This window comes from Mauremys reevesii, linkage group 27 (assembly GCF_016161935.1).
Source record: "Mauremys reevesii isolate NIE-2019 linkage group 27, ASM1616193v1, whole genome shotgun sequence".
In the NCBI taxonomy this organism is placed as follows: domain Eukaryota; kingdom Metazoa; phylum Chordata; order Testudines; family Geoemydidae; genus Mauremys; species Mauremys reevesii.
The window spans coordinates 8,670,271-8,685,493 of NC_052649.1; the positions used below are offsets into that span (position 1 = coordinate 8,670,271).

At 51.3% G+C, this 15,223-nt stretch overlaps 1 protein-coding gene across 7 annotated transcripts in view; it reads right to left on the reverse strand.

The window, feature by feature from the left end:
* The window catches only part of CAVIN1 (caveolae associated protein 1), a 30,921-nt gene extending 21,590 nt beyond the window's left edge, over nt 1-9,331 (reverse strand). For all 7 annotated transcript variants that reach the window (XM_039516753.1, XM_039516757.1, XM_039516758.1 and 4 more), the window contains exon 1: nt 8,671-9,331. In XM_039516753.1, coding sequence (XP_039372687.1) covers nt 8,671-9,090 — 420 coding nt within the window. In that variant the 5' untranslated portion in view covers nt 9,091-9,331. The remainder of the gene's footprint in view (nt 1-8,670) is intronic.
* Between the last annotated feature and the right edge of the window lie 5,892 nt (nt 9,332-15,223).

Sequence of the window (15,223 nt, forward strand, 5' to 3'; positions counted from 1 at the left end):
GAAACCGAAAATAGTCTGAGTGAACAGCCTGTCCTGGCTCCCAAGGGATGGGCCAGACGTGACCTAATAGTGCTTTTTCCATCGCTAACTTCAACCATTCTCTGGCCAAAGGCAGGAGGGTCAGAGTGGAAGCAGAACTCATTTAGTGACTCTGCAGCATCCTGCTGACCGAGATCCTGTACTACAGCGGAGAAGCCAGAGGCGCAGAACAGAGCAGTGCTAGCTTTTGGTTCCCGGACTTCAGTCTGCACAGTTCAGCTTGTGTGGCGTTTTAACCACGATTTTGCATTTAATACTCCTCATTATTGCTCTTAAAGATAGTGTGAAACCCCTGAGCTAACGGCTTGTCCTTGGGAGTATGCTGGGCCTGAGGGTTCTCGGGACCTGCCCCGGTTCCCCTGGGATTGCTCTGGTCCCCCCGTTGTCACAAACCAGGCTTGTCACTGCATCAGGCACTTACTGGGATTTTGCCGGGGTGAAAACCCCGCATGTTGATGCATGAATGTAGCCACTAGGGGCCCACATGGTCCTTCTCTGCAAAACCCTGGAGTGAGGAGTGTCTTGGATTAGGGTGACCAGATGTCCCGATTTTATAGGGTCAGTCCCGATTTTTGGGTCTTTTTCTTATATAGGCTCCTATTACCCCCACTCCCCGTCCTAGGGTGACCAGACGTCCCGATATTTAGGTGTTTGTCCCACGTCCCGACCGATGTTTGGTCAGGACACAATTTCGTGGCACTCGGTTCCCCCCCGCCCACATGTGTCCCAATATTTTCTTCCTCTCATCTGGTCACTCTACCCCGTCCCAATTTTTCACTCCTGCTCTCTGGTCACCCTACTGGGACAGTGTGTGACCATGGACACGCTGGAAACAGCACAGTCCTGGGGTCAAGTGGAGACCAGGACTCAGCCAAACTTGCAGCTGGGTCTAGCAGGGTGGGAGTGCCCCAGACGCTAGCTGGGCTTCGCAGAGCAGTGCTAGTGCTCTGAAAAGGGAGGCAGGTGGGTGAGCTTAGAGATTAGATGGAGAGGACTGAGCCCAGGCCACAACATCACGGTGGCCCTGAGCGGCTTGGCTAGAGGAGGGGGACGCCCAGCTGAATTGCATAGTAATGAGCAAGTCCTCTGAGCTGGTCTCAGCTGTGAGCCCCCTTCCTCTGGCCAAGCTGTTCAGCGTCACCCAGGGTCTCGCACTATCCTGCGTCAAAAGTGGGCTCCCCACCGCAGTGGGTTAATTTGCCTGCTTGTCTTCCCCCATCTGCACGGACTGTTTGCATCTCTACTTGGAGCAGCCGGGGGGTGACCAGCTGGGTCCCTGAATCGCTCCCTGAATTCCTGCTAGGGACACAGGCACTGGGAAAGGAAAGGACAGATGTGTGTGTGGGGGGGGATTTTATCCATTCAAACCACATGTTCATGTGAGCTATGGGGTGGGACAAGTAAAATCAGACCAGGGCACGGAAAACAACCTCCTGGAGAGCAGCCCTCCCCACCCCTCCTTGGCAGCTGTGCTGGAGGGCTGGTCTCCGATCTTATCAGACGCAATGGGGTTTTCTTATCCAAACAGCAGCTGTGGGCCAGGGAAAGAAAACACTTAGCCCAGATTAACCTCTTGAGACCACTGCATATTTCAGCGATCACACTGGGGCCTCACCCCAGCGGCGCAGCGTGGAACATTTTACTGACTAATTTTAGGTAAAAGCAATCCCGAGTTCACCCCCTCTCCTGACTCCTCCTGACAAGCTCATATTTAAGAGCTAGTGGTATAATGTTGGCAAAGGATGAGCCCTGTCTTATCGAAAAGAACGCGACACGGAACTGTTCACATCCTCCCGAATTCAGACAGCTATGGAATGAAATGCACTTTTTGAAGGCGGGGTCTGATTCTGCGTAGCACCCCCTGTCTTGCTAATCCTTTGGTGCTTAGTACACGGCTGTCTGATATGATATTCAACATACAAATACACATACAGAACAGTGAATATATAGGCACAATATGTACATGCTTGTGCAACCAGAACATATATAATATATCTCAGTAATGGGAAAGCCCGAGGGTTGATTGAAGCTGAGATGCTTTTCCAGTCTGTCCAAACCACATTGGTCTAGAAATCAGACTGGAAAATCAGAATTGATTTTTCTCCTGGGGCTTTGAATCACTGCAAAGAACGGCCGGGGTATTTCCATGGCTTGGCTCTGCTCCTCCACAAATCTTGGGGAGCACCGAGGGATGTGAAAATGAAACTAAAACCAGAGATCCACTATTCTGGGATCGCCAGCCACGCTTAGATTCTGGGCTGAAAACTGAGCAAACGTTAGGCTGGTTCTCATTTTATCCAAACCGGTCAGCCTGGCCTGATGCCAGTCAATGTCGAGGCCCTTTTCAGAGACACTGTCACCCCCAGGGGCCATGAGGCAAGCTGCACGTGCACAGCACGACTGTAAATGCCTCTGAATCAAAGGGTTTCTTTGAAACTTGTTTTTCCTTTGCAGAAAGAGCCAGGCGTTCCTGGGGACGCGAGCACGCTGTGCGGGGCGGGGGGGGGGGCATCCAGGTCAGCGTTGTGCTAGACACTTATCTGAACAGGTAGCAGCCTCCTCTCGGGCGCAGTCCGCAGGAGTAACGACACCGTGGAGAGAGTAAGGACCCCAGGCCATACAAACGACAGAGGCAGAGCTCCAGCACCGGAGCTCTGCTGGCACAACCCCACAGTGCAGACACAGCCGACAGAGATGGCAAGGCTTTTTCCCTTGACAGCATCGTTCCCACCCAGCTGGCTGCAGCCCCACCAGGGGGTTCGCATAGCTGCAGCACGCAGGGGCGTGGGGTCTTCACAGCCCTGGGCGCCGAAGCTAGATTGACCTAAACATTAAGTGTAGAACAGGCCTGAATCTTATTCGTACCGAGACCTTAAATAATCATCCTGCCTATTCCAAGGCCCCTGTACGTGGCCGGAGCAGGATCTCTCATGCCAAATCCCATTCCAAGGTGTATCTCAAAACGGAATCCCATTCTGGGGCTGAGATGTTCTTGATGCAGGAGAACTCACGTCAAGTGGGGCGTCCGACCAAACACTGCAGCGCTGCAGTCAGTCAGGCCTGGCGTTCGACTGCGCTGTACAGGGAATTTGTATTTCCCCTGCAGCGAAGTCACCTTGTGCTGGGAAGCTGCATTACCATGTTATGCTGATGTGTCCTCTCATTGCTGAACACTGTTACAGCCCAGCAAGGTGCTGGGCAGCAAACCCAGGGCTCTTAACAGTCCCAGAAATCAGTCTCCTGGGACACGGGACATGCCTTGGAACCAGAGATTATCCTGGGACTTTGGGGACAACGAGTAACCCTAATACACTGCCCTGGGGCTGTGTGCAGGACCCCCAGGCTGCCGAGGAGCTGCATGTGAGTGGATCCAGGGCAGCAAGGAGTCATTGCTTTGTTATGTACGGTGATAAAAAGAAATACCGAAAACAGCGGGCGGGGAAGGACCAACCCGCCAGTGATCCCGGGAAATGCTGATGCCACATACACCAGTGCTCCTAGCTCCAGCCGGGGTCCCCAGTCGCAAACACTGAGTTTCTTGGCCACAGTGTGCAGCCTAGTAAGAAAGGCATAAATGCAGCACCTAGTGCTCCTGCCAATCTCCCGCACTAGGACTCTGCTCCTCACCCTCTAAGCTTGTAGCTGGGCAAACTTTGGGGAGTCCCTGGGCTTGCGCCCCTTGCAAGCTGGTTTTGAGTTTGAAATCTCCTGGCCGTTCCCAAGTCTTTTCTTGTCATTAAACCCCTGAGTCCGAGCCCCGGGGCAGCCCAGCTCCGCGGCGGAGGGGGACAAGGCCTTGCAGCTCAGCTGGGCAGAACGAGTGCTCCTTCTCCGGCGCCGGGGCTGCACTTCGTGTTCTCTCGTTGGGGGGTTGGCTCCCACTCTGCCCCGCTCTCTGCTCCGTTTCCCACCCCGGTGTGATGGTTGTATTCTCCTCCCCCCACTCCCCCACTCAGGCTCCTTTATCACGGTCCTTCGCAGAGCACGGACCCCGCAATGGCCGCGTTGGGTCTGGCTTCCAGTGACACGTGGGTTCGCAGGGAGTCCGCCTCTCCCTGCTGCAGGCGTTTGGCAGCTCGGAGCCCTATAAGGCCCACTGGAGGCACCACCGCCACGCTGTGCTATTTATACTCCTCGCCCAGCCCCACCTGCCCTACACATTGTGGAGCTGGGATCCGTTTTCCAGCCCGTGGCCACCTGGCCTTTTTCGGTGCTGCTCAGCCTCTTGGTGGGCCTGGAGCGGCTGCTCTGATTCATCGGCAAGGCGGACGACGTTCTGGGGGGGCCTCCCAGACAATTGCCCTCCCCAGTAGAACAGACAAGACCCTGCACACAAAGGAACGGGCCAGGGGCCTCCCCGGCACTGCCGAAAGCTTTGAAAAATGGTCCCCACCACGCCCGTGAGGCCAGAATGGGGCGGGGGGGGCTGGGTCTGCACCTGTCAGCGCTGGGTGCCTGCTTCCCCCTGCCCCGAGCCACCTAAGGCGGACAAAGGGGGCACCGTGCAGCATGGGCCAGGCAGCACAGTGGTGGGCAGAGTTGGGTGCTGGGGGGCCGCGCTTTTCAAATCCTGACCCTCCAAAAAGCAGGTCCGTGGCATTTTGAAGGATGAATTGGCTTGTAAATGTTTGGAGGAACAAGGCGCGTTAGTGGAACCGTAGCTACTCGCGGTTCTCCAGCTGTCCCGTGCCAGGGGAGTTACCCAGGCAGTGGCTTTTCTAACTGGATGCACTAACAGCAGCTCTGGGGATACGAGTGGCAAATAAGGGCCCAGCCCTCTGCCATCCAGCTTCTTGGGCATGAACGTTCCCCTCTGTGACACGGCGGTCACAGCTCTGGCCACAGCGCTTTGGCAAAGAATCACGTCTTCTCCAAGGCGGCTTCATTCGGGGCTGGCTTCTTTTCCACATTGCTCTTGGGGCCTGATCCAGCTCCCATCAAAGTCACTGTACACATCCTCCCTGGGCGTGGCTGCTTATTAGTACTGGCCGTTCTCTCCCTAGCTCTGGGGCGGACAAGACCGATGTGCTTTATGCTCAACTCTCCAGACCAAAATTCAGCTGCCAAGACACAGAGGAACCCACTTTGATTTTCTCTGTGCTCCTAGGATAAGTAAAATACCGATGCAGGGTGCTTGCGTTTAGCCTGACTTCCCCCCACAAGCAGTCCCAGGGATCTCGCTTGCACCCTGGGTGTCATTCTGTGCATAACTTCTCGGGATGCACTGGAAGAGCCAACCAGGCATCCTTCGCCTATTCAAACTGACTTCTCGTCTTCGTCCTTTGGGCTCTCCGAGGCACAGCATCCTTCCATACTAAATGCACCTGGGGAGCAGCCCCTTCCCTGCTTGGCAGTCCCCCGGGAAAGAGGCCATTCCTCCTCTCGGCTAATCCTGCAGGTTTGTTAGGCACATTTGTCCCCCATAATAAAACGAACTCTGAAATCTTTCCCTTGGCTACTGAAGCCACAAGGGAGCAGGAAAGTTCATCACAGTTTCTTAAAGCACAAACGCAGTTAAAGGTGGATAATGGAATTGTTCATAGACACGAGAAGCACAAAACTAGTCACGGCAGCGTCTAGACTAACCCTCCATTGAGTGTTCACTCTGGAAAGCGCTGAGCATGAGAACTAGGGGACTGTTTGGTAACTGTTCACTACTGGTTTTCTACAGCCAGGCTTGGGAGAGAGGTTCCCCCTTGTAAACTCCCCGGGACAGGGATTATTATTAGGGTGTTTGTGTCTTACACATGGTTGGCGCTTAGCAAATAATACACAATAATTGTTACTAAATAGCCGAAGTGCCCAGTCCATGAGTAAACCCACTGGAATCCACAGGGCTCCTGACAAGAACAGCATGTCTCAGCCCACGCAAAGGGGTGGAATCTGTTCCATGATTTGTTATAAATGCCTCTGGATCTTAGCTATCGAGATGATTGTTCATCCTTTTATTAATGTATTAAAAGTGTTAATCCTGACATGCCTCACACACACCCTGGGCCAAATCCCACTCCCTTTACTCAAAGGAGTAGAACCACTGACTTTGATAGGGCTACTCAAAGGAGTAAACAGGATTGGACCCTGCAGCCTAATATTTTCAGTCTCCTCCATGGAAGCAGCCTGTGGTTGTTACTGCTGAAGACCCTCAGCCCCATCCATGGGTAATTACACCGCGGCACAACCTCCTAAACCAGAAACCTGCCCAGCCAAAACCAGCCCAAGATCGTCTCTCCCCACATTCCTGGGGCATATGTTGTTAGCACTGCCCGTTAACCACAGCTTCAGAACCATCCAGCCCCGGTTACTGCCCAGTGGATGATAAATGATACATGATTAGTGCAGGGCAGAGCACAGACTAATGACACTCCTTAATAACCAATCAGTTCCTGTGTCAACAAATGATAGTTTTTGCCTTGCGAATGGCTCAAAGCTAGCCCCACGGGACAGCCGAAGCATCCAGAAAGACAGTAAGGGCTGACACCACTGTAAAAATTTCTCTCTTGACTGCAGAGCTGTTTTTCCATTGTATGCAGGGGAAAGTGGACTGGAAAAATACACCCAGGTCTTCCAGGGAGTTCCCTGTGGTCTGTTAGTAGCAGTCACAATGCTCATTGTACAGGATCACCTAACACAGCATGGAGTAATAGAGAGGGGTGTCTTTGTTGTGCTAATACAGAATTATCATTGCTGACCATCCCATCCTAGCTCTCAGCCACTGCAAGTCAGGGACTCTCATGGATTTCGCTCAGGACACTGCGCAAAGGAGCTTCATTGGCGCAGTGGTGTTTGCACAACTCTCCCTCCTTGCCCCAAAACCTCCTTCACTCTCTTACTCTTGCGGCTTCCTCTGGGCAAGGAGGGAGAGTTGTGCAAACTCTGCAGTGTGATGAAAGGCCGTGCGTTTTCCGAAGTCCATGCACAGCTGTATTTTCCATGAAGCAGCCCTTGAGCATCTCCCTTGGGCTCTAACGCTCAGGGGTCTCATGCTGAAATCCACACTGGCTAATTCAGTCTGGATTTCAAAACATTCGGCCCTTTTTCTAGAGAACAACTTTGAGCCACAGAAAGTCTCACCTCAGGGCCTCTCTCCGCTGATTCTAACTCAGGGGCCGAGCCTGCACCCACTGAAATCAAGGTGAGTTTTGCCTGCAGTGGAAGCAGGATTGGGTCCCGTATGAAAGCTTTGTCCCCAGGAAAGGGGAGACCAACGACTTGTTTATTTTGCATGAGGAATCTCCAATGCTCACGACTAACAGCACACAATAAAAAGCAGGTTCTCACAGTGCCAGTCCAGCAGGAATCAGGACCTGGCCATTTCCCTACCACTTCGAAATACCTGCTGGGGGTGTTCTCCCCGAGCCTCCCCTTTCGCTCCCTTCCCTTCCCAGGGGTTGTGTCACCATTTTCCACAGCTGGCTCTAGTCCTCTGTGCAGGCCCAGTGCCCAGAGCTGCCGATAAATGTATTTATAAATCTGGTTAGGTGGCTGACAGGCTCCTAATATACGTGAGTGTTTCAGCCTCCATGACAGAACTCGAAATGCTTAAGCTGTGAATCAGAGACCTATATCGGTCCCGCTACTTGCTAGATTCCTCAGCCTGGCCTGACTAGATCGCCTTTCACACTACGCTAGTAAGAAGTGCTGTGGATTTGGTGGGGTTTTTCTTCCCCCTTTTCCCTGTGAGCTGCACTGGATGTTTCTCTGTGTATCCCCCACACAGTCTGTGATTAACCCAGATGCTTCGGACTAGCCGTATCTCATTAACTGGCCCATTCGGTTTTCCTCCAGCTTTCCCCTGCAAAGTGAAGCTAAACCCAGACAGGCAGCGGAAGGGGAGGCGGAAGCCTGTGGCTGCATTTGTTTTGCTTGTTTGCCTGTTTGGTATTAAAAGATTAAAGGCAAGTCCAGCTCTTAGTGGGGGTGCTGAGCCTCCGGCAGAGAGAAGCAGCCTGTCCCTGACTCTGAGCGACTGGAATGCCCAGGCCCTGCAGGTTATAGGTGAAGGAATCGGTAACATACACTGGATCATATTTAATTTTACAAGCAATGTGGTAACGGCAGATCCCGGGGAAAGGAGGTGCTAATGAATTCAATGGAACGGACCGTGTTTTCTGTTTAATGTCCCCTGTAAGAGGGAGGTTAAACATGTCTCTGGAGTTATTGTTCCATGTTATTGCTGTAGGATGCATATTATAAACCTGAACTAACATCACTGCTTCTTGTCGCGCTAAGGACTTCATCCCTCATAGTAAATCCTCTGTCTGAAATGACCGATTTCAAATACCCCTCTCCAGTTCCTCATTTAGTTAAACTGCAGTCTCCGCTAAGTAACCAAATTCTGCTGGTCTTTTGCAGTGGGGTGCTTGGGGTCAGTCTCACCATCTTTATGAAATTTCCTTACTCATTTTTTTTTAAGTACAATAAATAATTATGTTAAACCTGCTGACTTATGAAGAAGCCAGTGCTGTTAGATTTGGAATGCCCTATTTATGGCACACTTAGACACTGGATGGTAGATGAGTGTAGAGGAGCCATGTGAGGCAATGCGCCATCCTTCTAACCCATCGTGGTGGTACAGTTAGCACTGAAAATGCACACTGACGGTGCCTGAGGAGCTGCAGGACGTCTCCTTACCTGGTAGATCATGACTTTGAAGTTCCTTCGCTTCAGCAGCTCCGCCTCGTTGACCTCCAGCTTCTTGATCTGCCCGGCCTGCTTCTCCAGGTTCTGCCGGACGGTTTTCACGTTGACGCTCACCTTGCGTACTTTCTCCAGCATCTTGTTCACGGTGTTGCTGGTGGTGGTGTGTGCTTTGGTGAGCTTGGTCAGTTCCCCCTGGATGCTGGCCACTGCGCTATCCATCTCTTGTTGCCTCTCCTCCAGCTGCGTCTGGGTCAGCTGGATCTGATCCACCGCCCCGATGATCTTGTCCAGAAGGGTTAGCACCATCACGCCATTGATCTGATCTGATTTAATCGGCTCCTCGGCCGCTTGCTCCTCGGAGGTCTCGGAAGGAGCGGGCTGCTCAATGATTTGCAAAGGGGTGTCTGCCATGCTTGCTTGGGAGTCCCGACTAGCAGAGCCTGGAGAAGCTGTCGCTGCCGGGAGGAGAGTGAGAAGAAAAAAGTGAACCCAAGCTCTAGCTCAACTCTCTGTGCTGGGAGGCAAGCCAGAAATGGAGAGCACAGTGCGTGGCTGTATGTGTGTGTGTGTGTGTGTGCTTGAATTCAAATGGCACAGCTCTGCAAAGCTGTCCAGGGAAACTGCCCTGCAAAATTTTCCAGGCTTGCAGGCCATTGGCTGACTCCACCTTAGCTATATAAAAAGAGCCACTGCCAAATGCCTGATGACCCACCCTTTTTGAAATGATTAAAATAGTTGGAGCGGAGGGGAGGCGATGGCTTTTGCATGCGAGCCCAGGCACGGCTCACGGAGGAATGTGAAACTCCAAAACTCCCAACAGCCTCTTTGCCATACGTTCAAAGGCATTCTGTGCAAAACGGCAAGGAATCTGGCCGAGAGGAAAAAACAAAACCCTGCTGTAAGCTACCCGGGAAGCGGCTAGACAGAAACAAGCCCCTTCTGGGCACAGCTGTGTACATGAAAGGACGGTTGAAATAACTGCACATAGAAGTACAGGAACTCAGCTGGAACATTCAAACCCCTTTGCCTCCAGTTAGTGTTGCTTTGCCGGTCTGCATCAGGCGGGTTGTCATTATTTTAGAGAGGCTTATACTCCCTACTGACTAGTTGTGGCATGTCCCTTTGGATTGAATTGCATGCACTGTCTGTGTCTGTTTACATACATGTGGACACACACACATGCAAGTACATAGGTGAGATCGGTGTTGACAAGTTACTACTGTGTTTGTGCTCGTATCTGTATGCAGGATGAAATCAAAGGAGTAAATCTAAACCCAGCAGCATGCAGTGAACTGGCCGGGCACTCCCACCCAGCTCAGCTCTGCAGTCCCCTAGTCATCAGCGGGATCTAGTTACTGGCTTTGTAAGCACAGTACATGCTCCCAGCACACGCCAGGGTACAAGTGCCGAAAGCACTGCCCCGAGGGGAGATGGTGCATTCCACACGACTGACTATGAGTGGTAATGATGAATGACATCATGCGGGTATCCTGCTCCTTGCCGGGCTGAAGATAGAGGAGGAGCAGCTCCTGTCCTGAGGAGCTTTCAAGTTAAATATTAATCAAAAACGGTTCACAGGCCGGCTGTTTATTGCCTTGGCTTTTGTTTATGGCCATGGGATCATCTGCAAGCTGGCTTGGGTAGAATGTCTGAGAGCAGTGGTTGAAGCCTGCCTGTTACCAGCCAGGAGGCTGTGGGAAGGGGAAGGCTTAGGACTGTATGGATGACTCCCAGCTGAGACCAGCTCCCCGTTGGTTCCATCGGCTCAGCCAAAGGGAAGCAACCCCCAGCAGCAACAACTCTAGTGCTGGGCCAGGAGAAGCTGGTTTTAGGCTCAGCCGGAAGAGGGTCACAGCTGGAATCTCATCGAGGGTCTTGGATTATCGGGGGGGTTCACTCTCGTCTCAGGCGAGGGGATCCTACAGCTGGGGGTCAGCCCTGTGTCTGGCCACAGACTGGCAAACAAGAAGGGCCCCTCACAGTGTTCCACTCAGTTGGTCTCGAACCCGCCTTAGGACAGTCTTGGCTGTTTCGTCATGTACAAGCTGGGGAGCCCACCATCCACTAGGATATCTATGGCAACCGTCAGCACTTCCCTGCCCCAGTGCTCCCGGTCATGTGACAGGCTTGCCTGCTAACGCTGCTGGACCCACACCAGGGTACTGAATTAGATTTGGGTGCCCCGTCTGAAGCCCACAACACACTTTTTATGTCACAGGCTAAAAATAGTGTAATTTGTTATACGCTGGCATTTCTCAGTGAATTGGCTTCCACCCCCCCCCCCCCCCCGAGGATTAACACCCCCACCCATTTCCAGTGTTTGCAACTGATAAGTCAGTGCTCCATGCACATGCACACAGAAACACAACATTAATTTTGGCCACAACACACTGTGGTTCTGCAGCTGTTATTCACATGAGATCAATTTCAGAGCAGAGCTGCTCTCCAGGATGCATGGTTTGGTGGTTAACACACAGCACTGGAAGTCAGCAGATCTTTGTCTCTTTCTAGTTCTGATATTAATTCACTGCATGACTTTGGCCAAGTGACTGCTTCTTTCTGTGCCACAGTTTTCCTGTCTGTAATATGGGAATAACAATTCTGAACGCACCGGGGTTGAACTTGTACAGCTGGGTGGAAGGCTCTCAGGAAGATAAACGTTTAGGTCTATATTTTTGGTCTGGCTGCTTTCTACAACAGGCTAAGTGGGCTGTTCTAAACTCGCTCTGCATGGAGCTGTCATGCCCTGATGAGCTGAAATGTGATGAATGGTCCTCTCAGAGGGACATACCAGGATGGCCCAATAGGTGGCAACCTGAGTCTTCCCCTTTTGGACCTGAATGTGGATGTGACTGATTCTCTCTATAACCCACCTGTTAATTGTATAGCATCGGTGTCAGCTTCTTTGTACGGGACAAGTGGCCACATACAAAAAATCCAATTGCAATTGGCACATTTACTCCTCTGTTGGTAGCTGAAGTAATGAGGCTAAGGACTGAGTGGGCAGTGGAGAATAAATTACCCTTTCCTCCCCAGGAGAGCCTCTGGATGAAGGGGGGAGGTAAATCGGCTGGCAGTAACTAGGGATGGAAGGGACATTGACTTCTGCAGCTGCTGATGTGTCTGTTCCATGGAAACATGCAGTCCTGTCTCCTGGGCTGCCTTCAGTGTGGTGCATTTCAACAACACAAATTGGTCCATTCTAGTATTTGATTCTCCCAGCTCTCTCCATCTTCCCAGGGCCGTTGGAGGGATTATGTCAGATACCTGGATACAAATGAAAACTAGAGCCATGCCATTGTCATGCGCCTGCCTTTTCTGTAAAACGAGGCCCCAGTCCCACTCACATGTGCTGTATGTATTAGCTTAGGCTGCTGGTGGGCTGAGACTGCTGCCTATCATGCTGACAATCTTATCTCGCTGTTTCCTTCTGCTCCCCCATCTGTTTGCAACCATTTGTTGGCTCTTGTTTCACCCGTAGATCAGCAGCTCTTTGGGGCGGGAGTCAGCTTTTTGTTCTGTGTTTGTGCAACTCTGAGTACCCTGGGTTCCCGGGCCATGCCTCCGGCTCCTAGGCACTCCCATCATTTGCATCATAATTAATAATAGTATAATTTGTCTCCCTGACACAGAGCTCAGCACCTTCACAGGCTGCCTGGGAGATGTACAGCTCCGCTTTGCTGTGCACAACCCAGTCAGGCGATTTAAACAAAAAAATATGATTTATAAAAAATTAGACGTGGAGACGCTGCACCGTACAGGGTGCAAATTGAGACAAAACAAGGGGCTACAATATACCCAAGGCTCCCTTTCATACAGAGTCAGCTACAAGCACAGGATAATAGGGAAGGACTGATCTGGTATCTTGGCACTGAACTCTAACCCGAGAAGCTGGATTTTGCTCCAGTATATCTTCTGGGGGTCAGGAAAGCAGCATTGAGGAGGTGATCTGTCCCTCCACAATGTCTATTGAATTACACCTATTTCTGGCCTCGGGTAATGTTTGACTTCCTGCCTATACTCCTTTCTACCCCTACTGTTGCAGAGTGTGGCAACTAATGGTTTCCTCCCCAGAGTGGCTGCATATAAGTAGTGCTATGCATATTTTGTGAATTGCTTCAGGATGAAGTGTGCACCAAATTCATCCATTGGAATCAATTACTTTCTGTGCCAATTAGCACAAACGACAAGGAATTAACAAAAGCAGGTAAAGAGTCCACAGTTCCATGATTAGATCTGACATTTTCCATAGTGCAAAAGCCCCTCTTTAAACTCAAACTTTTTAACTGGAGTAAAGAGCCAATGTTTACCAAAAGACTGTCAATAAGCAGAATATGTATTTAGCAGTTACATGTATTTTAACTAAGTTAATTTCATTTGTGGGGCTTGGCTTCCTTCCTAGGAAATCATGTTTCCATTTAACAGTCTAGCAGCAGAGGACATTATGAACTCTTACTTGGAGGGAAGTTTCTTGTATGTCAGATTTCCACATTATGCAAATCTCTGTGGGGAGATTAATGTGGCTGTTGCTGGGTGGAATTGCACCTCCACTGAAACACACTCCCTTTATCGCTTGGATTCAAAGCAATGAGTCTGATTATCCTCTCACTGTCACCAGTGCGGCTTCATTGACTGCAGCAGGATGACACCTGTTTGATATAACTGTGTGTGAAAAGAGAAGCAGACCTAGAGGGTATGGAGTTGCTGTACTGGGTTTTATTCTTGTCAGTCAAAGGGGCTAGGGCAGTGGTGGGCAATCTGCAGCCCATCAGGGTAATCCGCTGGCGGGCCGCGAGACAGTTTGTTCACAATACATTGACCATCCGCAGGCATGGCTGCCCACAGCTCCCAGTGGCCACAGTTCACCGTTCCCAGCCAATGGGAGCTGCGGGAAGCAGTGGCCAGCATGTCCCTGCAGCCTGTGCCGCTTCCCACACCAGGGTTGCGATGTGGTAATATGTTGGTATAACGTGATATGTTGGTATGGTGTATTGTGGTGCGACGTGGTGGTACATTGGTCTAACATGATGATATGTTGGTGTGACATCCTGTCGTGATGCAACGTCATGATATTTTGGTGTGAAATCCTATCATAGTGTGACATGGGGATATGTTGGTGTGACATTGTATGGTGGTGCGACATAGTGATATGTTGGTGTGACATTGCATGGTGATGTGGTGGTATGTTGGTGTGACATCGTACATTGGTGCGACATGGTGATATGTTGGTGTGACATTGTATGGTGATGCGACATGGTGATATGTTGCTGCGCTGTGGTGATATGTTGGTGACATCATATGGTGATGCGCCATGGTGATACATTGATGCGCCATGGTGATACGTTGGTGAGACATCGTGTGGTGATGCGCCATGGTGATATGTTGGTGTGACATCGTTCCGTGATCTGACATGGTGATATGTTGCTGTGCTGTGATGATATGTTGGTGTGACATTGTGTGGTGATGCGCCATGGTGATACATTGGTGCACCATGGTGATACGTTGGTGTGCTGTGGTGATATGTTGGTGTAACATCATATGGTGATGCGACATGGTGATATGTTGGTGTGACATCGTGTGGTGATGCGACATGGTGATACATTGGTGCGCCGTGGTGATATGTTAGCGTGACATCATATGGTGATGCGACATGGTGATATGTTGGTGTGACATCGTGTGGTGATGCGACATGGTGATACGTTGGTGCGCCGTGGTGATATGTTAGCATGACATCGTGTGGTGATGCGACATGGTGATATGTTAGCATGACATCATATGGTGATCCGCCATGGTGATATGTTGGTGCGCCGTGGTGATATGTTAGCATGACATCGTGTGGTGATGCGACATGGTGATATGTTGGTGTGACATCGTGTGGTGATGCGACATGGTGATATGTTAGCGTGCCATCATATGGTGATCCGCCATGGTGATATGTTGGTGTGACATCGTGTGGTGATGCGACATGGTGATACGTTGGTGTGACATCGTGTAGTGATGCGACATGGTGATATGTTGGTGCGCCGTGGTGATATGTTAGCATGACATCGTGTGGTGATGCGACATGGTGATATGTTGGTGTGACATCGTGTGGTGATGCGACATGGTGATATGTTGGTGTGACATCGTGTGGTGATGCGACATGGTGATATGTTAGCATGACATCATATGGTGATGCGACATGGTGATATGTTAGCGTGCCATCATATGGTGATGCGCCATGGTGATATGTTGGTGTGACATCGTGCGCTGGTGCGCCGGGGGATGCGCTAACGCACCGAGACGCGACAGTGCTCCCCGATGCAATAGTTGAGTCCAATACGCTGCAGTGCACAACCTGCTCTGTCATGACATCATCAATATTGCATCACAACATCACTGTGCCCATGGCGACATCAGCAGGTTGTGCCGTGACGTCATCGGATCCTGCTGCGACGTCAGGTGTTGCGGACGCGGTGCCGGGAGGGTCTGTCTCCCCCTCCCCCCATTCCGGGCACTTCCGGTCGGAGGGGCCCAGCCGGCCAAAGGGAAACAAGATGGCCGC